Genomic DNA, 24,283 nt, shown 5'->3' with positions numbered 1-24,283 from the left:
GGTCCTACACCCTATAAAGTACCCTTCAGAAAATGATATTAACGCTCATTTCTGACTTAAAAATACTATGATAGCAATAAAATTCGATGTATACAAGTGTTATGGTAACATAAATCCCTAATTCACCCTAAACCCATATGAGGTGCTTCTCAGAAAATTACTTTAACGCTCATAACTGGATTTAAAATGTCGGAGTTATGATGAAATTCGACACAAAAAAGTTTTTATGAACCAAAACCTATAATTCGGGAGAACTTGGTCTATAATTGAAACAATCCCTTATTGAAGGCCGGAATAGGGCCTTCAATAAGGGATTGTTTCAATTTTAATCGTGATACTAATATCAATAAGATAATTAATATAAATGAAATAATAAATTAATGTTATGAGCTGAAGGGGTTTGTATGGGGAAGACCGTAGTTCCATTTAATTACAAAATTCAGCAGTATCATGAATTATACCAAATTCATTTATGCGATTTTTGTAATAGTCGAACCTCATTTATCCCTAGTCCTTGTACAAACCTCCTTTTAAAAATAAGGTTGAACTCCATAATTCACTTATAAACGATAAAATTTGCCATAAATAACATATATAAACATAAATCGTCTCAAATATATCGAGCCCTTTTTGCAAAATGGACGTAAGCGACATAATTTTCGATTTTCATTTTTTATAGAAATCTATAATTTAGGTCTATTAGCATCATCTCTGAAAATTTCGTAGCTATAGATCCAATAGTTTCAACTTTACAAGAAAAAGAAAAAAGACGTAAGTACACATTTATTTTCTGTTTATGAATTTTGTAACAGCAAGGTGTCGGTTACGTCTAAATTTTCTTTTAAAATATATTAAACTATAGAAAAATTTTGAACAAATGAACGTATTAAATTTGTTTGTGAGTGAAATGCCACATATCTGAGTACAATTGTTATAAATTCATATAATTATTACTATGCCATTGCAATTTATGTGCTGAAATTTATAATTTTCTATAACTTTTAATGAATTTAGTTCATTCTAATTACTAATTACATTGCATTTATATTATTACCATTTAACCAACTCTTATATTTGGTTGTAAGTTTGTGGATTTCGGAAGGCGGGCCTATATATATGAAATCTTAATGAATCGATACTACCAGAATTTACTTATTTATTCGATATATGGCGAATTGTACTACCATGTATGAATATTAATGTGGATATCTGGGTGATTTTAGAATACGGCCTTTAACGAGGGATTTGGTCAATTGTGGACCGAGGTCTATATAATTTAAACGCGTGATTAGTTTCAAAAACAAATCATTTTTGTAGAATTTTATCATACTTTCTTAATTTTTGAAAGATTTGTTAACTGTAAACTTATTTTATGTATGAGGGACATATGAACTCATCCTAAAACAACATCATACATCAAATTTCGTTGCTATACTGATATTTTTAAGTCAGCTATGGTCATAAAGTCATTTTCTTAAAGAATCCATATATGGAGGCTAGGGTCAAATATTGCCTGATATCTTTCATACTTCCCAACATAATTTACAGGTAAATAAAACTGACTTTTGCAAAATTTTATAGCTATTGCTACATAAACAACATATTTATTAATGCTTTAACTATATTCCAGGGGCACTTATATTTTTAACACCAAACAATGTTTGTCATCAATGAGCATATTTGGAGAATTCCATCGCTCTGACAACGGGTATCGCTAGATCATCTCAAAATCTTATAAATAATATTTATTACACTCTTAAATTTCAGATGTATACAAATTTTATAAAGATATACACAAAAAATATTTTTTTTAAACAGAGAATTTAGATGTAACCGCCTCCACTTTGTTTATATTATAAAAATTTGTCTCGGCAAAAAGAAGTAAGCAACAAAAAAATCGGATATAGCGTAAATATAAAATCGAAACAAATTGCATCTTATAGTTTAGATATAATAATATATATTAACGGAGTTTTGCAGTAATGCTATGTCCTACTTCGAAGATAATTAAAAAAAATGCTCTCCTTTAAATCTTAGTTTTTGTCGTTTACGTCTTTTGTGCGAAAAGGGCTCGATATAAACATAAATGGTCTCTCAAAAAACTCTTTTTTAAATTTATTTTTTTTTTCAGAAAATCAAGATCCGTTTTGTAATACATTCAATATACGTTTTTTGGAGAAATGCACATATTTCTCCAGGTTACTTAAATAACATGTCTCGTTAGCGAGGCTTCAAATTTAGCGTTCTAAACTTAAAATCAACATTTAGGAAATTTCATAAACTGGTTCTTGTTATGCTCCTCTGCACCTTTCAGAAAAATGGTATCGCTCCACAAATTTTTTTTGTCTCAGTTTATCTTTTGTCCTGATTTTAAACAACTCCTCTTTATTTGATATACATATGTATGTACAATGTACATGGTACATATATATGTACATTTGTTTTTAATCCAACAGAAAAAGTTGTGGCAAATCGTTAAATATTTGGACCTGCAGTCAGAAAACAAATTAATTTTCAAATGCTGATATCTCCTCAACTATTAGAGATAATTTATAGCTATTTTTATAGCTAGGTCCATAAGTTCCAAATTCAAGACATAAACTCGACAACACTTCCCCTTAATGTGTGTAAAACTTCATATAAATCAGACTAACCGATTTATTTCCCTTTTTTCTATACCACTGTGCGTTGATCTGTAAAGTCATGTGTATGTGTGTATATTTTTGCGTTTTTATTTTTTTTTTTTTTTTGTTGGTCAACTTAGCAGCAATAATAAGTATTGAAAATATTATAAGTTAAAATTGCCAAACTTATATTTTCACCTGCAATTGTGCACAAGTGCAGAAAAAAAAAAGGACATCTAAATGTACTTAAATATACAACTTATGACCATTTAAACTTTTTAGAATTTCCGTATTTCAGATTCTCACAATCATACAATGATGCATATTACAGAATACATATCGCTCATTTACTACAAGACTGGCATAACTCAAAATATGGGTAGTTTTAAAATTTGTCATATAATTGTATCTATTTTCAAAAATGTCTGCTATTTTTTGTGTTAAGGCTATTTTTCGCTGTAAACTTCAAAATTTACTTTTTTTTAATACATATGTATTTGATAAGAAGAAATTTGGTTTAAATTCAGATAAGTAGCTTTTTTATCGGGTTTTATGTTTGAAATCCGATAATTTGTTTACAGATATTTCAGAAATAGTAAAAGTCATAAAATATTTAAAGATGTTTTTCTCGGTATGTACATACATGCATAAATATGTATGTATATACAGTGCAATGTGTATTTTAAAAATACTATTTTTATTGTTCGAGGTTCGTTCAATAATTGCGAAAATAATGTGATAGAGAACTCTGTGACCAAATTCGTATTCAATACTTTAATGAAGTATACTTGGGATAAAAAATTGCTGGTCAGTTTATTTTGAAACTTGTCGACTTATAGCTAGATTTGTCCTTCAAATAACCCTCGTGCAAAATCCAAATACATCCATATGTATGAACTCGATACTCGTATATCCAAAGTAAATATATGTTTGTATAAGTATGCATCTCGAATGAGTACCTGTTTCTTACCTTACATTCACTTACTGAACATACTAAGTATCCGACCTTTCGACAATAAATTCGAGTATCTAGTGGTGATACTTGTGCGGTTCAAGTGGCCGCCTCCATAAAAAACTATATGTGGTCTTTTTGCAGATGTTTCACTCACCACCAGTTGGAGAAATAATAGTAGTAAATAAATTGTCATTCTCGCATTCCATGCGTGGCAATCGCACTACCATTATTATAGAAATAAGATAAAAATAATGTCCTTGTGGTACAATGCGTTAGAAAGAATATCGCATTGAAAATAAGAAGAAAATATACGATAAAATGCACAATGTCAAAAAGTGATGTCACTACAAGAAGTAAAGTCACAATCCCAAATCGTAAGTATTAAAATATTTTTTTATCTGAATGTTTATTACTGCATTTTTCGGTACGTACTGATTAAATTTACATAGGCGGTCAAAATTAAATAATGAAAAACTAAGAGACGTAAAAAATTATAGATGGAATAGTGATTTGTTACACATTAAAAAATAAATTTTAAAACAAGTTTAGTGAAATAAGAAAATAGAAAATATATAATTCAACATGGTTTTTTGAAGGAACTAATAATGGGTTTCATTTAAAAGATTAAAAGCCACGAAAACCATGCAATCTGTCGATCGATTTTCCATTGATTTTGTCACAAATTGCATTTGAACAACACTAATATATCGTCTATTTAAACTGGCAAACTTAAAGTTTTAAATAATACAGTTTGTGCATGTTTTCACACGTGTTTCAGAATCCCCTTAATAAAAAACTGATAATTTACGGAGGGGATATTTTATTAGTCGATTATTTTCTTAAAATAAATTATTTTTGACGAATTTTAATTTATTGCCGTCTTTGTTCAAAGACACTTTCATAAGTACTATACCGGAGTTTAAAACCCCTAATAAATAAATGTAGGGTATTACAAATTCTAATTATTCCAATCAACCTCATCACTTACTTGTTGTGGCGTTTGCCAAAAGGATGCAGAGCCTGAAACGTGCGCATACATAATGTTACCACCTTAAAATTTTCCCCAAACAATGATTTAAATGCAAAAGAAAACCAGGCAATAGAAAAAAGTAAAACTACAGAGAAAAAATTGCAAACTAGTGCCAAGTGTACTACAAATGCCATAAATCTCTGACAGAAGTCGAATATGTTTTACAGCCTTGCTCAACAGTCAAACGGAGCAGCCAACCAAGCCCAGGCGAGGTGAGGTAAGAAATGACAGGCCAACTCATTCAGCCAACTGAAAATTTGAAAGAATTTTGTGCAAAAACATGAACGTGCATGCGAAAATTTTTATTGAAATGCACAAGACTCAATGCAGTATTTTCCTTATTTCTTTTAATTTCTTTTCACCCACGCTGGGCAGAAATAATATGCAACCAACCTGCTAACAGAACTCTGCGGGATTCCATACTCTTAGTGTATCCATCCCTTGTATCATTCACCCGACTAAAATAGTGATAAGTATTCCATTCTTTCTATACATTTTACAACCGATATAATTTTATGCTCTGCAAAAAAATGGAAGTACGAGGTGGAAAACTCTATATACATAGATTAAAAAACATTCATTTTGTGTGTTCAGGATTTTTTCTTTCTCATTTTTTTTTTATTTTAATTTTTAGTAAATCGAGCCAAAAAATCGCATAAAATTGTCGCCAACACAAATTTATTTTCAATTTTCGTTAATTCAAGTAATCGAGTATTATTTGGAGCCCATTCACTCATTCGTTCCTTCATTGTCCTCCCATATTCACAACTAAATGTAAACGTGCATGCAACATTTTGGTGTATTTTTCATTCTGTTTTGCAACAATTGCAACAATTTAATCCAATCTACAGGCAAATGGGTCGATGGTGTTGAGGATTTAACCCAACAATTGCCGTAGCGTTTCAATTATTTCTTTATACTTTGTTAAATTACAAAATAAAGAAAAACAAAATTAATGACTTTGGTGTAAATAAAATGGAGAAAAAAAAGTTGGCCAACAAAAATATATAAAAATAAAGAGAGAATGAAAAAACCAAGGCTGTTAAAAAGTGGTAATCACCCGCAGTTTTGCGACCACCCGCAATGTGTAATATTTACGGCCGCAATGATCATTGTCACATACCAAAAAATTCGTTATATCCTTAAGCATACTGACACATGCACCAGTTGGCTTACAATTAATGTTTATGTGTGCGTCTGTGTGTCTGACTCTATGCGTGGGCTTTTGATATTTCCACCCGCCTTTTTTTTTGTTTGAGTATTTTCCTGCAACAGATAAACGATTTAATTGGCATCCTTGCTTAAACCAAATTAAATAAAAGAATTATGAGAAAGAAACGTATTACGGGCATAAGTGCAACTGTTTTAGTTTTCATTAAAAAATCGAAATCTTACTTACGAATCCGAATGTACATATATCTGTTACTTAGCTGTTGATGAGAGTTTTCCTAAAAATAGAGAAATGTCGAATCGTACAAAATTTATGGGTTTGTTTTTGTAATTGGATGAGAAATTAATATAGAATTTTAATGAAGGTTATATATTAAAGCTTCAAATCTTTTAATTTAAAAAATCAGTCAAATTTATCCTCTATAATTTTGATGAGTTTCTTTCATTAGTTATGCCAAATTAAGGCAAATAAGAATCCATCCAAACTGTTGTAATTCATAGCACTGTTTTTGCAACTGCATTGACGCTGTCATACAACGGAAGACAGTTAATTTGCAATGCCACCCAAAATTAAAAAAAATAAAAAAGAAAACAAACTAAAATAAAAAATTACCGCAACCAAATAATATAAAAAAATATTAACATATAAAAAAACGACAACAACAGCGCCACAGATAAGGAAATTTAACACCAACCTATTTGCTACAAATATGAGTTTGTATGTAGGTATACTATTTAAATGCATTGTAACTGCAATGGATTTATTGTCGACAAAACAACTACAATGCAACCATTAAATATAAAACAACAACTTCAACGAAAATAAACAAAACTGGATCATGCCATACCAAAGTGAACGAAACAATGAAAGAAACCCAATTGCATCCTCTGCAACTGAACTGAACTGAACCAACGTAGTTGGTATTACTCTGGTACTAACTGGGCTTATTTTAAATATTTTGTGGGTTGTGTATTTTTTGTTTTTGTTTTAATTTTATTACCGCGTTATTGTTGTTCCTGCTATTATTCACTTTGTTATTGTTGTTTTTGGTGAACACCTCCTGTCGGTTGTTGTTTAATTTAAAAATTGGTTGCCGCATTATTTATCGCACAATAAATATTTTTTGTTTTTTTTTTCGTTTTCGGTAGTGAAAATTTCGTGTTGATAATGATGAAAAACACTTTATGTGCAAAATAAGACAGTTGGGTCTAGAGTTGCGGGGTATTACAATTAAATATTATAATACCTTAACATAATTTAATGAAAAGTGTTTACAAAAATAACAAAAAAAAAAAAATAAACATGTATTTTTGAAAAAATTATTGTGACCCCACTGTTGTTGAACACTATTCCAAAAACACACAATTAAGTTCTATCCTTACAATTACTGCATTTTTTGCAATAGTCAGTTTTTTCTCTATGCATTTTTTTACTCAAAGCAATTTAATATTGAATGTTAAGAATTTTTATGAAATTTATGTGAACAATTATATAAATTTTTTGGCTTTTGTTGTAGTTTTATATTGTTGCCTCTAATTTGTGTATTTCAGCCACTTTAAATTCATCCTAACTGTTGCTATTTTGTTATACTTATTATAATTTTTTTTTATTTAATGCAGGTCCTTTGGAGTTTGTAGCCGTTTTGTTGCTGGTAAAAATATAAAGTTTTTTTATATTTTATAAGTTTTTTATCGAAGTGCTTTAGCTGTTACTAAATTCAAAAGTTTATACAAACACACACATCAGCATATAAAAGGCTCATTAAAACAAAACAAAAAAATAAACTTAATTTCCTTGAACGTATAATTTGTATAATTCAGGTGTAAAAAACGATTTTTACATATAAATCAAATGCTTTGCACAATATATACATTTGCAACGACTTACAAATATGTTTTATATAAAAATTAAAATAAAGAAATTCGTTATTGGTATATTAATGACATCAAATTTAAGATTTTTAAATTTTCTCATGAAATATTATTTCGAAATCTTAGCAAAAATATTAATACATTTCATACGAGTTACATTCAATACAAATATCTTTCGGGAATATTTGAAACTTTTCTAAAAGAACGGTTAGCCCGATTTTTTTCTTTCAATTCGTGACAATTTACAATTGTTTTTTAATATTCGAACTTTAAAAGAAATGTGGAGCATGTTCCAGTCTTTTTTAAATGAATGAAAATGTATTTTGGAGATTAGTCTGTAAATAATATTTAAAATATGTTTTGGGTAAGTTGAATAAGAACTCTGTTTATAATTTAAAGAGAGTGATAAGTTGACTCAATGTACACAAGTTTTTATTCTCTTAATTTGACTTTATTCCCGCCAAAACTACATATGTGTAAGGCAAAAATACAAGGTTTTTTACTATTTCAAATTGAAAACACTTTTAATTTTTATTTGCCAAAATATACATAATTAATTTTACTTAAAGTTTGAGAGCAAATGTTTTTACACATTCGTGGGGTGCATTTGGTTTAAAAACTTGTTTTCCGGTATCATCCACATATTCCGTATAGTATTTAATATTAATGCATTCAAAGCCCATGCGTTCAAATAATCTAGCGGAATAGAAACTAGTGCAATCTACAGATACCATTTCGTAGTTCAAACTTTTTGCCAAACTGAGCACTTTTTCCACCAAACGACGTCCAATATTTTGGCCACGCATTTCGCTATTCACTCCCATAACATGAACATGTAAAACTTTCTGTACGTTGAAACGTCCACATATATTAGCATCTCGTTCCACACAGCCCAAGAATTGTACTATATGACCCCACTTGGTTGGACCCAAATTGGCGGCCTCTTCAAAAAGATGATCTGCTTCATTGGGACCTTTGGGACCGGCTAAAAGTGCGCCCACTATTGTTTCCTGGGAATTATTGTCATCTTTTTGAACTGCCATAACACATGTGCCGTGTTCTATGTTCGACATGTTAAACTCCTCATCTTCCTTATCTTGTTGCTTGGGTTCACTGCCCGTCGTTAAGGGTTCTTCCAGATAATAGTGCACACGTAGGAAATCCAACACCTGTTGACGTTCATGCGGTTTGATAACGCGTATTGGAATTTCATTCGTTGATAAAGATTTAAAAGTTGACGACGACATGCTTTTTACTGTAATCAGCTGTTTTGAAATAACAAAATTATGAGATCTCTGTTGTTGTGGTTTGTGTCTGTACCTCCAATACGTTTCACCCTGCTCTCGTGCGACTCTGTGTTGAATAGTCGCGTTTCTAACATATACTGATCGTCGCCAGCATTGTGGTGAATTTTCTATGTGCCTCAATAGTTTTAAGAGATTATTTATTATCGTAATCGAAATTTTGAGATTTTTTATGTTTTAATCAATTTAAGAGAGAAAAAAGAGTTTTATTTTAGCTTGACAAATGATTGTATTTTACAATTATTTGGGCAAATAAACAAATTAATGAAACCATATAGAGTACAAAGAAACTTCTATTAACAAATGCCTATATTTTAAGTTATCAGCTATCAATGTGCAATTGGTAATTATTTAAACAACATCGTTGGTACGTCAATTAAATATTGTAAAACGATTGACTTTTTCAATTAATTGATTAAGAGAATATATCTATATATTTGAAGTTGCATGAAATTTTTTCAGATATCTTCAATAGGTTAAGCAAAAATCCATTACCAAGGCAAATAAGAGGGTCATTTATTAATAAAATTTAATAATAATTATATTAAATATTGTATATTCCCTCCTTTAGCGATGTAAATAAATGAAGTGAATAAATCATGCAATTGTTGCTGTTGATATTGCATTGGTAGGTCTGTAGCTGTAATGATGATTTTAAAAATAAATGCTTAATAAAACCAGTAAAAACTTACATTGAAAAATTAGGTATTAAAATTCTAAAATTTACTTACACAATAGCATTTTAAGTCATTAATTTAACACGGGGATGACATTGGGGGCAAGTTCTTACCACACTAGGTTACAAATAGGGAGTTAAGTAAGTAGTTTTGTTTCTGAGAAAAAAATGCCTACGTCCTATTATTTGTTTTCATAAAAAATATCCTTTTTTTCGTTTGTGTTAAAAACAATGGCTAAAAAGTAAAAACTTACATAATATATTATTTGTAAGCCATTACTAGACTCCTTCTAAGTAATGCAGGCAGTATGCTGTTGAGTAAGTACAAGTCATTACCATGTTTTTGCTGTAAAGTTATTGATACTTTATTGTAGGAATATTGTTTGGAAAATGTGTTTAATAAACCAAAAATAAACGATTAATATCTTTATGAATACGGGGGTAAATCTTTAACCTTTTAAGCAAATACCTAGTAAATATACATATGTACGTTAAGGCATATCGTTGCTCCAAATGAAATTAGTTCAATAATATTATGCTATAAGAATTGAAGAAAATATCTGTCAATCGTTTTTTAAAAATCAAAATAGCGCTTAAATACAGACTGTATGATTATTGACATTTAACATCAGACCTTTTGCATTTTAATTAACCATATCCATATGAATGCATATACAAACATAATTACATACGTGTTACTCAATACAGTGATATAATTTTATATTTATTATAAATTGCACAATTCAATACACTGTCTGTTGAATGTGAAAATCCTTCTTATAATGATGAAGTCAGAACACAAATTTATTTAAAGCTGCACATTTATACTCACACACAAACATATACACTCATTTATACATACATACATATGTATGTAGTATTGATAATGTAGTAAATTTTGGTTGCATTGCATTATTATCCTTTTTATTACATTGACAGAGTGACAGGAGCAGCATTGCAGTCTACAAATGATTATATGAATAACTCTTCTTTGTCGTCTTTACATGGTGTATGTGTGTGTCTCATACTCACACCAATATGTACATACGTATGTGTGTGAAGTTTTAAACAATTTTACATTTTGACATAATATTGATTGGCAAACGTGCAGTATTTATACATCGATTCATTTATTGCGTGTTTGGAATATTTAAATTATACTCGTTCACACATCCCAAAAATAAAGGGGTTCTTTAAAAATGGATTAAATTAATAAAATCATACACATTAACAATTACTCAGACATGCTCCCTTGAGCATTTGTACCAGAATACTTTAATGGATGTTTGTAAAAATAAAAATTTGTTCTTGGTTTGAATTTGGGTTTAATATAAAGAAATCTGTTTAAAATTATTTTTCTTTTTAGATATTTGATTTAAAGATTGAAAGGGTAACTTTTTTAAAAATTTTGTTTTTTTTTTGTTGTCTTTTATAATTTCCCGATTCTTATAATTAACGCTTTATGTTTGAATTACATTTAAGGAAGTTTATAAAAGAGATCTCTCTAAAGTTCCACTTTAACTAATTCCACCCTGATGTAACCTTTATAAAGACTTAAGCACTTTATTTATGAATATGAAGAGGAAAGAAAAATTTTGATAAACTGTCAAGGTGTCGTATTTTGTTATTCTTGCTTGTTCTGTGTGGTTGTTGGTGTAAAGGAATTTGTTTGAATGAATATGTAAGTATATACATACATATACTCTGTGTTGGTATATTTGTATATGTAAATGTGTAAAATGAAACCTTAAAGTTATTTACAAAATATCTTAAGTTTATAAAATGGGTTTAACTTACAAAAATATTTTTACATGTACATACCCTGCCAGCAACTCAACTAACTTTAAATGCATTAGGTTAGGTTATGTTGATAGGAGGATGTATACTACATCAAATCCGAAGAAATACACCTAGGCCACTATCGGGCCTGTTGTGCGCTCCAATTCAAGGGAAAAAAAATTGTTCACTGAATGTATTATTTTTCCATGTTCAGAAACTCAGTTTCCTGGACGTAATTCCTAAGAATCTTCCAATCGGTGTTGGTTAAGAATGTTATTTCCGGAATAACATCACTTCCAAGATACTTGGATCTAACTTCGACGAATGCCTGACAATGGCAAAGAAAGTGCTCCAGAGTTTCACTGTCCTCTCCACATGCTCTACATTCGTCTGAATTCGCACGTCCAATTTTGTATAGATGTGCTCGTAATCCTGTGTGTCCACTGAGAATACGTACCATCATACTAACCTCAGACTTGCTCATTTTGAGAAGATTTCTCGTCTTGCTCTCATCAGGGTCACCCCATAGAATCTTTGTGGTTCTACCCACCGCTTCATTATTCCAAGAGGCCTTATGGGATTCTCTCATCCATATTTTTAATTCAGCTTTTGTTGCGTTGAATGGTTTTGCGTTTGTCAGGTTAACTACATCGAGCTCCCTTCCCTTTAAAGCTATTACATTCGCCCTTTCGTTGCCGACTACTCCCGAGTGGCCTGGTACCCATATAATGTGAACCTTACCTCTGGGAGAGTATTCAGTTAAAGCTTTCTTACAATCCAATACGGTCTTAGATTTAATTCTATCACCTGATATCGCACAAATTGCCTTCTGGCTGTCGGTAAATATATTAAGACCTGTGGGCGCCATATTTATTCTAATCCAATTTACACATTCCGTTATTGCTCGTACTTCTGCCTGGAAGCTTGTGTTATGATTAGGTAAACGGTGGTATATTTCTGTTTCTGGGTTTTCAATATAGAACCCCAGGCCCACTTTGTCCCCTTATTTAGAGCCATCCGTGTAGCAACGGATTCCTACTGGTATTTGCTCTAATGTTCCGCTTGACCAAGACATTCTATCTGGGATTAGCGTTTCAAAGTTTCCGACATATTCAGTGTCTGGTATGCGATCAGGCACGTCCGATGAATGTGTATAACCTTCCAATGTGTCCAGTATACATTGATAGCAACGTCCAGTATACATTGATGACTACTAGTTATCTAAATTACATGTTCCGCTTGACCAAGACATTCTATCTGGGATTAGCGTTTCAAAGTTTCCGACATATTCAGTGTCTGGTATGCGATCAGGCACGTCCGATGAATGTGTATAACCTTCCAATGTGTCCAGTATACATTGATGACGTGTCCTATAACCGTTTTTGGCCAGTTCGCCTAAAGTAAAGAGCCGTTCGGCTATAAGCGCCGCCTCATATCTTATATATGTTTCAATGGGTGGAATATCTAGCAACGTTTCCAGAGCCTTGGTTGAAGTAGTACACATGGCACCACTTATACCCAAGCCTCCCTGTAGTAGTTTGATATTACACTTTTTGTCCAAAGCAGTCCACCAGCAGTCCTCAGCTCTTCTACACAAGTAATTTGGATCCTTTCCCTTTAAAAGTATTACGACATCGTCTGCATAGCAGACAGGTCTAAGTCCTTTCTCGGTTAGGGTCCTTAGGAGGCTATTAATCGTGGTAACCCAGAGTAAAGGTGACAAAATGCCACCCTGTGGTATACCGCGAAATACCTTTTTCCTGATAGTTATATCGTACATCTCGCAGCTTATCCATCTGTTCCTTAGCATGTAGTTGATCCAGTTACGGAGCACCCGGTCAACATAAAACTGGTCTAGGGATTGGATAAGGGTATCAGTGTGCACGTTATTGAAAGCGCCTTCGATGTCAGTGCATACTGCCAGTGTATACAGTTTGCTATCGAAAGATTCACCTATGTAGTGGACAACTTCATTTAAAGCGGATTCCACCGATCGTCCCTTTACATAAGCATGCTGCTTATATTTAAGGTCTTTGTATGGTATGCTGCTTTTAACCATGCTATCGACTATCCGTTCCAAGGTTTTAAGTAGGAAGGACGTAAGACTTATCGGTCGATAGGACTTAGGTGTCGCATAGCTAGGTTTCCCTGGTTTGGGTATAAATATTACCCTTTCATCCTGCCATTTAACTGGGGTATATGCCAATTTTAAGCATGCAGTGAATATCTGTGACAGATGTACGGAAACCAGTCCCGCCTCCATCTGCAAAAGTGCCGGGAAAATTCCATCCGGCCCTGCAGCTTTATAGGGAGCAAAGTTCTTGATTGCCCCTTTAACCATGTCAGTTGTAATTACTATTTCCGTGTTACCCTCCCCTTCCTCCAATATCGGTTCATCTATGTTATTCGATATACCGGGTGGGAAATGAGAATCCATTAGGAGTTTCATTGTCTCCTCCATATCATCAAGCCTCCTGCCCGTGTCATCGATCATAGATTCCGGTTGGACATGAGTTTTGGATAGGAATTTTTTTATCTTCGATACGTCATTTACGCTATCTACCTGTTCACAGAAAAGTTTCCAGGAGTCTCGTTTGGCTTTTCGAACGATTTTCTTATATTCACCAAGTTTATTACGATACTCATCCCAGTATACTGCGGTCTTTTTACGCCGTGCCCGGTTAAATAGTTTGCGAAGAGTCTTCCCAAGGTTCCGGATCTCCCCAGTTACCCAGGGTTTTTCCTGGGCAGATCTCCGCTCTCGCAGATGGCAGCTGTCCTCGAACGATTCAACCAGGGCACTTGTGAACGTTTCCACTTTGGCATCTATATCCTCTTTATTTCGACATTGAAAAGTGTCCTGACCTAAACAGTTCTTTAGTAAGGTCCCGAACATTGTCCAATTAGTTTTAGACTTATTCCGTAACTTTATCGGCTTTGGTGGTGGCCTTAGTATTTTGAATCTTATGTACCGATGATCAGAAAAGGAGTGCTCTGTTGCGAATCGTCCAAGGTTCCTGGATTAAAGCTATATGTATTTTACCTGTGTTGATTTTAGCCATCAGAGCGTTGGTAGCTGTCTCGATCCGATGGAGGTTTATTTGGATAACCTCAATCATGGTCATCCATTAAACTATCTTCCAGCGAGTTGGTGGTCACCTCCTCGCTCTTTGGATTTGACTCCTCCGGATAGCCTGAAGTGGCTATTAATGCAGTGAGTACTGTTGATGGCACTGCGGTGTCCTTATCAGGCATAGGAATAGCAGTATTTTTAATAGACACATTCCCAATTCTAGAGAGCATTGCTGTTCTGTCTTCTGGCGGGTGAGTGATTTCCTCCTCGCTTTTAGGATTTGACTCCTCAACATTGCTAGTACTTGCTAATGATGCTTTGGGTACTATCTTAGGTGTTTTAGTGTCCTTGTCGGGGCCGGTTTTGACAGCCCTTTCAATCGGCGCCTTCCCAATTTTGGAAAGGGCAACTACACTTCTTAAATGCATTAAAAGCCGACTTTTTCATCAACTAGTTATGGTTGATTCTTCGATTATTTTTAATGGAGGTAACTGACTATTTTAACATGGCGATGTCCTACGCAGTAGTCAATTGTCCGACTCTGCATGACTTTTCAACTAGCTTAAAGTTAGTTACTAAAAAATTAGCTTAAAGGTAACTCTTTATTAACTAACTTAAAGTTAGTTGCAGAAAAGTCAAGTAGTAGTTTTCTTTTGTATTCCCTACTGTATTAATTAATTACATTTTAATTAAATATATTTAAAATTTAACTACTAGTTATCTAAATTACATTTCGCTTTAATACAAATTATGATATTAGTTCGTTAAAATTAATAGACATCAGTTTTCTGCAGGGGAACTAATAATAACACCGGTATCCATAAAATTATGAATGATTTGTTTATTATTTCCATTATTCCCATTGATCCAAATCTCAAATCAATTTTTAAATGTTATGTGTAATGTTAACTGTTAATGTATTTACAGTATTAATCAGCAGAATTTAGAATTTAGGGACAGAGTTTTGAAATATTTAACCTTTTATGATTAATTTTTCCAATTTATTGACTCTAATTTCACAACGTATACAAGAAAATGACAAAAATGTAAAACAAAATTCCAAATAATATAGAAACATGAAAATACATGTCGAAACAAAATGCTCTCTAGATAATTTTGGGGTACTGCCGCATTATATGATAGTTAGCTTGTAGCTAGTCTTTAAAAGTCGGTTGTTTACGTTAATAAATACCAAATTTTGGAACATTTCTGCATTACATTGTTGTTCGTTTATAGTCAGTCTACTAAAGTTAACAAATAAAATCATAATAATAGAGAAACAAGAGAAAACATGTTGAAAATACAAAATTTCGGGACAGCACTGCATTACATTGTAGTTAGCTTATAGACAGTCTGTAAAAGTAAACTAGAAGTGAATTTTTCTCGTAGTCGACTACAAAATTGCTGGCAGGGTATGTATGTGATAACTAATACATGTATCTGAATGTGTGTATGTAATAAAGATAAATGTGTGTGTAACCACATCTTATGCCTTAAAGTATGCATGAATTTGTTTGTTTGTTTATTTTAAATCTAAAGGATATAATTTACAATATTATAATCAGTTTTAATAGAATTTCTCTGAATTGTTTAAAATGTCTGTAAATGAAACAAAATGTATACTTTGTTGCCAAAATGTTTCAGCTTGTGTTTATATGTATGTATTTATGTTTGTGCAGATATGCCTTGCAGTTTTAAAATTAAAATATCAGGGTATAAATTTCTCTTTATACGGTACATTAGGCAGGTATGTTGATGGACAATAAATCGACACCATTTATTTCCAAGCACTGCAGGGTTTGTTCTTAGATAAAGAATGACATTAAAAGTGTCCAAAAAGCAAATAAAAAAGTACCTTTATTTAACAAACTTTAGAATTTACACTCAATCTTCGGCACGTGTTCCCGTTGTCCGATTGAACTAACATTTTACAACAGTTATTTTTAGACGCCAATGAACAAAATAATACTCATCCAATGAAAATCGACAAATTTGGTCCCTTCTAATGAATGTACATACAAACATATGTGTGTTTTATATAGATATGTATGTATGTAAATATGATGAATATGAAAAACAAATGAGACTATTTACTTAATTTGTTAAATGTACAAAATCCTTTTCCCAATTTAACTTAAGGTCAAAAACAGATTTGTTTACGTCTTGATTTGTTTCTTACTTTTTTTGCCGGTTATGTGTTAAGGTTTTTTTCCAATCTTCTTCAGATTTTTATTTCCGAAAACTCAGATGTTTGCATCTTATTTTTCTAACATTTTTAAAATCTACAAGAAAAACAAATTTTTAGCTTAAACATAAAGTACTACAATATTCCATATGTATGTACATTTTGGTTAAGTTGATAGCAGGTAAACGGTAGAATATTTCTGTTGGAGGACAAAGTAGGCCTGGCGTTCCAAAAACAGGGTATATGTTCTAATGTTCCGCTTGACCAAGACATTCGATATAGGATCCGTGTTTCCAATATATTCTGTTTCTGGTACATATACGTCATTCGGTTGTAAGTGCCGTCTCATATCTTATATATGTTTCAATGAGTGGTATATCTAATAGCGATGTAACCAATGCTTTCACTCAACTAACTTTTATGCTTTCACTCAAAAAAATCTATTTTTGATGGAAAATTAAAGTGATCACAGATTTTCTTTCTTTTGCTCTAGTGCCTCTAGTTTAGCCAGAAAATGGACTCTAAAATTTAGTTTTTGGCGAAAAATTTAAGTGGCGAAGAAAGCTTTATTACCTTGTTTCAAATCTTTAGTATTAAAGAAACCCATAGGTATGTGTTACCACGACCTTGCTTCAGCACCGTTGCATCCGATATTGATAATCCTATTGAGAGGAGAAAACATAAGTTCTTGTGACATAAGACGCATGTTCTGGCGCGAGACCCTGTACCAGCGTAGAAAAGTTGGAATTTTACTTAATTTAATCCAGAATCAATTTCAATTCAATTTTATTATTTTTTAAAAAATAAGTGTAATATGTCCTTTTAGTGTATATTTTGATTCATATTAAACAAACTTTTAAAAAGCATTCTTTATACTGTTTCAGCTAACATACGGTTTTTGCGTAAAAAATTATTATGATTTTTGTCATTAGCGATGTTTATTATTTACTATGTAAGTACTAGAGAAATTTTTTTTGTAAGTAGCATATGCATTTTCTGTCAAAAAAAATTAAATTTTTTAAATGAACGAAGAAGGACCAATCAGTTTTTAAGGGCATTTAAGATGAATGGTAGTTAGCATTTAACATTATTCCAATTGCACACAACCATATTCATATAAACATATACACGCATATGTATGTTTATGCACATAGAGATGCATGTAGATGTAAGAAAATTTAATTTCCTTTATTGTGATGCCATCATGTCCATCATGCAATGTTTTGCATTTTGATAATCTGTCGCATTGGGATGTAATTTCAGATAATGCACTATACATGAGAGCAACATGTTTTCTGTGAATACAAACACACAAACATTTACACACTCACGAAAATAAAAGGATAAACATATTTATGCACACATATTGGAATATACTGTAAGTATTATAAACTTTATATGTGTAGTGAAATTTAAACAAACAATACAAAAACAGTTACAAGGACATTCTTACAACAACGACGAGCACTATGACTACTATGGACGACACCCAACACAGCTACACACACATGTACAAGTATTAAAAATAATTTTTGGTCTACAAGCATCAACTTGTTTATAAATGTGCTGCAAGTCAACTTTAGCAAACACACACATACACAATAATTCTCATACACATTGTAAAGCTATTTGTGTGCGCATGTAGATTCAACAGAGACTACAAGGATTTTATAGCATAATCAAACAATAACTTGTATGCAATTACAATCAACTTTTTTTGTTTTTATTTTCGTTGTATTTTTTTAATAATTTTATTTTTGTATTTAATAGTTGCTGCTGTTGTTACGAAAGTATGTAAAACTTTCGTAAATAAATTAAATTCTTGTATTTTAGTTCTATACCTAGTTTTTGGAAAATACTATAGTTTTTATTAGAACTTAGTCGAATGACAACTACATTAGAGGTGTCCAAAAATATCAGTTTTACCCAATTTTAAACTTTTAAATCGATTTCCGGCACGGGTTCCTGTTATCCGATTTGACTAAAATTTTACACAAGTAAGTTTTAAACAGTAATAAACAAAAGAAGACTAATCATATCAAATTGAGTTATAATACTAAGACCCATAATCTTAATCTCCGGTTACCGTTTAATCGATAAATTAATAACACTGGTCTTCCAAAAATATTTGTTTTGGCTCCTTTGATAGTTTATAGGGTCGGAAAATTATATTGGGGTAATTACAAACGGAATGAAAAACTTATATGTGTGTATATAACATGCTCACGATTTTGAGAACTTTTATGCTTCAAATTCTTTGTTTTTTATTCCTGCACTGCTTTTCGAAAACTTGTATTAATGATAATTATTATTACAATTATTATAGTTGTTCTTTTTTGCATTGAAGCTGCATCTTGTTGCTGATGTAAAATTTCCTTTTGATATTACACGCACTTGTTTAATGTTGACACTTTGCATTGAATGTCGTTTAACGTTAAAGTGTTGTTATCCTGGGATTAAAATTGTTCAAATAAACAAAACCAAAAACACACACATATACACACAAGGATACTTTTACACACATACACTCTCCTACTTCAAAGTACTTAAACTACATCCCTTCAAACATTTAGAAGACAAAACTATTGCGCATCACCCCCGACGCCACGTCAGAAACACTTCTGGACGATTGTCAGACGAGAACGCACATTTTACAAAAACAAAATACATTTATTTCGAATTTTCGTCTTCTAGAAATATACTTTTAAGTTACTTCCTGATTATAGTTAGAAGAGTGCATCCATTTTGCTTAAACAAAAAACCATGACTGTTGAATTTTTTTCATCTGGAAGTATACGTTTTAGTGACTTCTGAATGAGAGTTGTATGAGAACACACATTTTACAATAACAAAATACATTGTTTGCTAATTTGTATCTTCTTGATTTGTTTGTTTATGTCACTTCTGGAAGACAGTTTGAAGAGTGTTCACATTAATGTTGCATTTTATTCATCTGGAAATGTGGATTGTAGTCACTTCTGTACGATTGTCAGACGAGAGCACACATTTTACAAAAACAAAATACATTGATTTCTAGTTTTCCGTCTGGAAGTATACTTTTAGGTTACTTCCGGATGATAGTAAGAAGAGTACAAAAACAAAAAAATATAAATACTCCATTTTTTAGCGTGGACGCGAAAAAATAAAAATAAATAATGCAGAAATTTTGCTAAGTTCAGTGATGTTTTGTGTTTTGTCCAGTCATGTTCAGTTTTAATTATTCATTGTAAAACTTAAATGAGTTATTGAATAATATTGATAATATTTATAGAAAAATAGTGTAATTAATATATTGTGAATCTTAAGTAATAAAAAAAACCTATTTGACAGTGTTATGTTAAAAGTCAACTGTTAATAAACATTTAAGAAGGTTTTGTTAATTGGTGAAGTTTATTAAATATATTCCAAAAAGTAATTATCTTCAAGGATTATATAAATAAAATTAAAAAGTAAGTTGTCATATTTTACATTAAAATACTATTTTAGGAATAAGTTAACAACTCTAAACGGCTTCCATTTTCATTATTTTTAAACGAAGTCTAATATGTTTAATTAAAAATGATTTTATATTAAATTTCGTCTCTCTATTAATTGGTTTAGGAGTTATAAGCATTTAAAGACTTTTTCAAGTTGTACGTTTCGGCTTACATTTGATGAATATTGCATTTTTAACCTATTTAGATTTATTTGAGTTAAAACTTAACTTTCAATATTTTTTAAACTATTTGCGCGTTTAGGTCCTGTTTCTAGATTACGTATGATCACTTTGAGCTAAAATTTTATTTGTATTTCATTATTGTAACAAAAAAAAAATGCATTAAAATTTTACTTAAGTATTTAAACGCTAGCTGGAATCATTATATTCACATTAATACTACTGTTTTATACATAAATTATTTTTTGACTTCACTTGACACGAAATTGCCCATATAAGATATTTAATATTAAAATCAAATATTTTTAAAACCACCTTTTTTAAATACAATTTTATTAATTTTCATATAGCTTTGGATTTAATTATTCTAATTATAGGCCTTTACTAATATTCTTAAGTTTTTGAAAGTGTATAACTCCTTAATTAGAAGAGAGCAAACAAAAAATAGTATTGCAGTATTAGTGCCAAAAGCAATATCCCGTTTAGGGTCGTTAAGGTGTTTCTATCGTTAATGACTGTAAATAGTTTTAAAAATAATCCATGACTTAGTAATTTCAGATTTTTATAGACGGTTTAATTCCAAGTTATTTAAAAAATGTTCATGAAAGGTAATGTTTTTATTGATTCAAAACAATAAATAAATTAATTAATTAATTTTTAATTATTTTTTTTTTTTAGAAAGCAGTAGCTAATATTGTACCCCCTATTAAAATACTTCTAACCGAATGTATGTCTTATTTCGGTTCCATTAAAAATGTCGATTATTTGCAGAAAATGTAAAAAATGGATCTGAACGTTTAAATTTCGGTGGGAAATGATCAATAGATCATAAGAGAATCCCATTTTTATTGCTTCCTAAAGTATAACAGGTAATTTCAATAAATACAAAAGTATGTACATATATTCAATATTAATTATAACATTATTTTTGTTTATTTCGTTGAAGGATTAATGCGTTCCAAAATATAACTCTTGCAATTTGATGGATTGATCATAAAATTTATGGAGAACTACAAAAATATTTTAGAGTCCAACGTTTTACAATTTTTGGAAGTATACCAGTCAACAGTTGGAATATTAATACAGATTTCCTGAAAATTATCTTATTATAAGGTAATAATTCCAAATTTTTGATACATATGTACATTAGACTGACTCACTCTGTATGGAAAGCAAAAACGTGTTTTTGTTACCCCTCTCAAAATTTACCTTGCTTTGTTTTATGATAATTCCCAAAATGTTTTAAGTCTAGCGATGACCGTTCGTGAGCTGGACCAAATTAAAAAAAAAAGTATTTTGGAATTATTTTTTTTTTTAATTTTTGTTTGTTTTGAAACAAAATATCCAATACGGAGTATTGTTTAAAAGGTATTTTAAAGCAGCGTCCAATGATGTATTTATCATAAATAACCGTCTGCTTATAATTGTCATATTCCAAAATATTTAAAATTGTTAGGTTTTTCACTAAGAAAAATAAAATGTATGCACAATTTTGCAAATTAGACTTGGCTTCAAAAAACCTTTCAAATGATACCACATACTGTATATATTGTTTAAGATATGCTGTATAATTTAAAAAAAAAATTAAAAAGGGACTTTTTTGTAACGGGTTCAGCTCACGAACGGCGATCGATAGACTTGAAATATTTTGGGAACCATTATAAAACATAACAAAGATTTTTTGAAGCTGGGTAAAATATTGAATTTTTTCTTTAAACGAATGGACAACACTTAACCGAAAATATTTTGGGTAACATCATATTACATAACAGCGAATATTTTGAGGTGGGTAACTCAAGCACCATTTTTTGTGAGTCGGTCTAATGTACATATATTACTTTTTTTAGATTAGTTGTTAAATCTGTTATTTTTTCTACTATTTTTATTTCAATTATTTCAATAAAAACTATAAAATTTCATTTTATTTAGATTTATTTTTACAGATTTTATTTTGGTGAGTATACAAATAGAAGAAGAGAAAACTCATCTTCTAGAAGACGTGAATACTCATCTTCTAGAAGAAGAGAATACTCATCTTCTAGATGAAGAGAAAACTCATCTTCTAGAAGATAAGATATGAACACTTCTAGATGATACTAAGTAGTCACTTCAAGAAGTGACTTCCTAGTTACATCTAGAAGAGTCTTTGGCAATACCTTACTTCCAAGAGTCATCTAGAAGTTTCTTTTGCGGGTCTTCCAGAAGAATCTTCCACGTTACTCTTAGACGTTCCCCAGCTCGGCATCAGTTCTTCCCGACTGGTGACAAGAATTCTTATACTTCCGCAACATTGCTGGCGAGCTTTTAGCACGTTTGGAAGTTTCATACGGGTAACTTCCGCAATAGAAAATGTTTGGAGGGATTACTACTGTGCGATGGCAAGTTTAATACATACAAATATACCCAAAACTTATGTTGACCAAACTTCTATACTGTGAATAGAAAACTAAAGGAGATATTTTTTAATTATTTTATACAATTTCATTTTAGAACATAAATACTTACAAAAAATTTAGATTGGCAAAATTTTAATTTTTTATAGAAAAATATAAATTTTACTTGTTTTTTTTTTTTATTATGTATAAAATAATATCTGGATTTCCTTTACCACTTGTCTTGCAGTGTATCAACAACTTCATCTTTTATCATTGGAAACAATACATGTGTCTGTGAGTGTACATTTATGCATGTTGTCTGTAAGTATGTTTGTTCAACTCCTTATACAAGTGGGTGTTTGTGCGTAAAGGCCCAACTATAATGTGCATAAGCTTGCTTAAGGTAATGTAACAATCGAACGAAAAGTCTCTCAAATGTTGAAGAAAATCCGAGGAAACTTTTAGGTGGCTATAATGTACTTACGTGTATTCAAAACAATTTAGCTCCATTTACACATTTATGTGACACACGTAATAAATAAAATACATATTTCAAAATATTTTATTGAAATAAATTAATTTTCTTTTAGCTTTCCATTTTTTTCTTTATTTTCTTTGTGTATAATAAACAAACAATTGATTCCGTACGTAATGTGCTGTCAGTATCGCTCTTTGCTTAAGCAAATAAAATTTGACGAAACTTGACGAAACTCTCTTAAGTACATTATAGTTTGTCACATACATTTTATATGTGTTCGCACAGTTGCTTAAGCTGACTTCAGTTTGTTTAAGCATATTATAGTTAGGCCTTAAGTCTTTGTTTCTGTAAACATTCTTGTGTCTGTTGCATTTGATTCAAGTATTGCGTTGCATTGTCCAAGAATTATAAACTTATCTTTGCCTAATTTAACATAAACATTTTACATTGTTTAATTTGTTTATTTATGAATCCCATTGAATTCTTAGTGGTTTGTCGAATCACCAAAAATGTGGTTACATTAAACCTTCAATGATTTTGATTGATGGATGGGATCGAAGGAACATAAAGTACTTTGAGTATCAGTATGTATGTATGTAAACGATGAGAAAATACCATTATAGTTTATTATTTCAGATACAAATGCAATTTTAAGTTAAGTGTATTTTAGAAATACACCTAGGCCGCTATCGGACCTGTTGTACTTTCTTTTTCATGGAAAAGGTTTGTTAATAAAAACAAAAACTTTTTAAAATTCAAATTTAAAAAAATACATTTCGAGCCGTGAGTAAGTTTTTTTTTCATATTTTAAGCAAAGAAATCTAATTCTATTTAATAATTTGAAAAACTAAAACTTTTCCGAAAAAATAAAAATTGTTTCATACTTTTGCAATTGCACATAAATATCTGATATAACATTAAAAATTTTATCCTTCGATCCAGCTCACCAAATATTGAAAAGTCAGGAAAAAATGGTATTTTAGAATGAACTTAATTTTTTTTATTTTTGGCAGGAACATCACCCACTTCTATTTTGAGGCCACCTAATGTACATACATGTGTATGTATATACTCATTTAAATTATGCAATGAGATGTATAATGACGT

General features: G+C 30.9%; 1 protein-coding gene across 1 annotated transcript; it reads right to left on the bottom strand.

Moving 5' to 3' along the window:
* Window positions 1-8,163: 8,163 nt before the first annotated feature.
* LOC119602591 (dopamine N-acetyltransferase-like) lies at window positions 8,164-9,166 on the bottom strand. Its single transcript, XM_037954182.1, has one exon. The coding sequence runs from the start codon at window positions 8,896-8,898 to the stop codon at window positions 8,215-8,217; it is 684 nt and encodes a 227-aa protein (XP_037810110.1). The 5' UTR covers window positions 8,899-9,166; the 3' UTR covers window positions 8,164-8,214.
* Window positions 9,167-24,283: the final 15,117 nt, after the last annotated feature.

The sequence above is a fragment of the Lucilia sericata genome, unplaced genomic scaffold, assembly GCF_015586225.1.
Source record: "Lucilia sericata isolate MDLA Ls3-8-SP2 unplaced genomic scaffold, ASM1558622v1 Contig000242F_arrow, whole genome shotgun sequence".
Taxonomy (NCBI): Eukaryota; Metazoa; Arthropoda; class Insecta; order Diptera; family Calliphoridae; genus Lucilia; species Lucilia sericata.
This window is presented reverse-complemented; position numbering and strand designations above follow the sequence as displayed.

What these genes read in the sequence shown, in the direction of transcription:
- LOC119602591 (XM_037954182.1), bottom strand. Translation starts at nt 8,898, where the DNA reads ATGTCGTCGTCAACTTTTAAATCTTTATCAACGAATGAAATTCCAATA.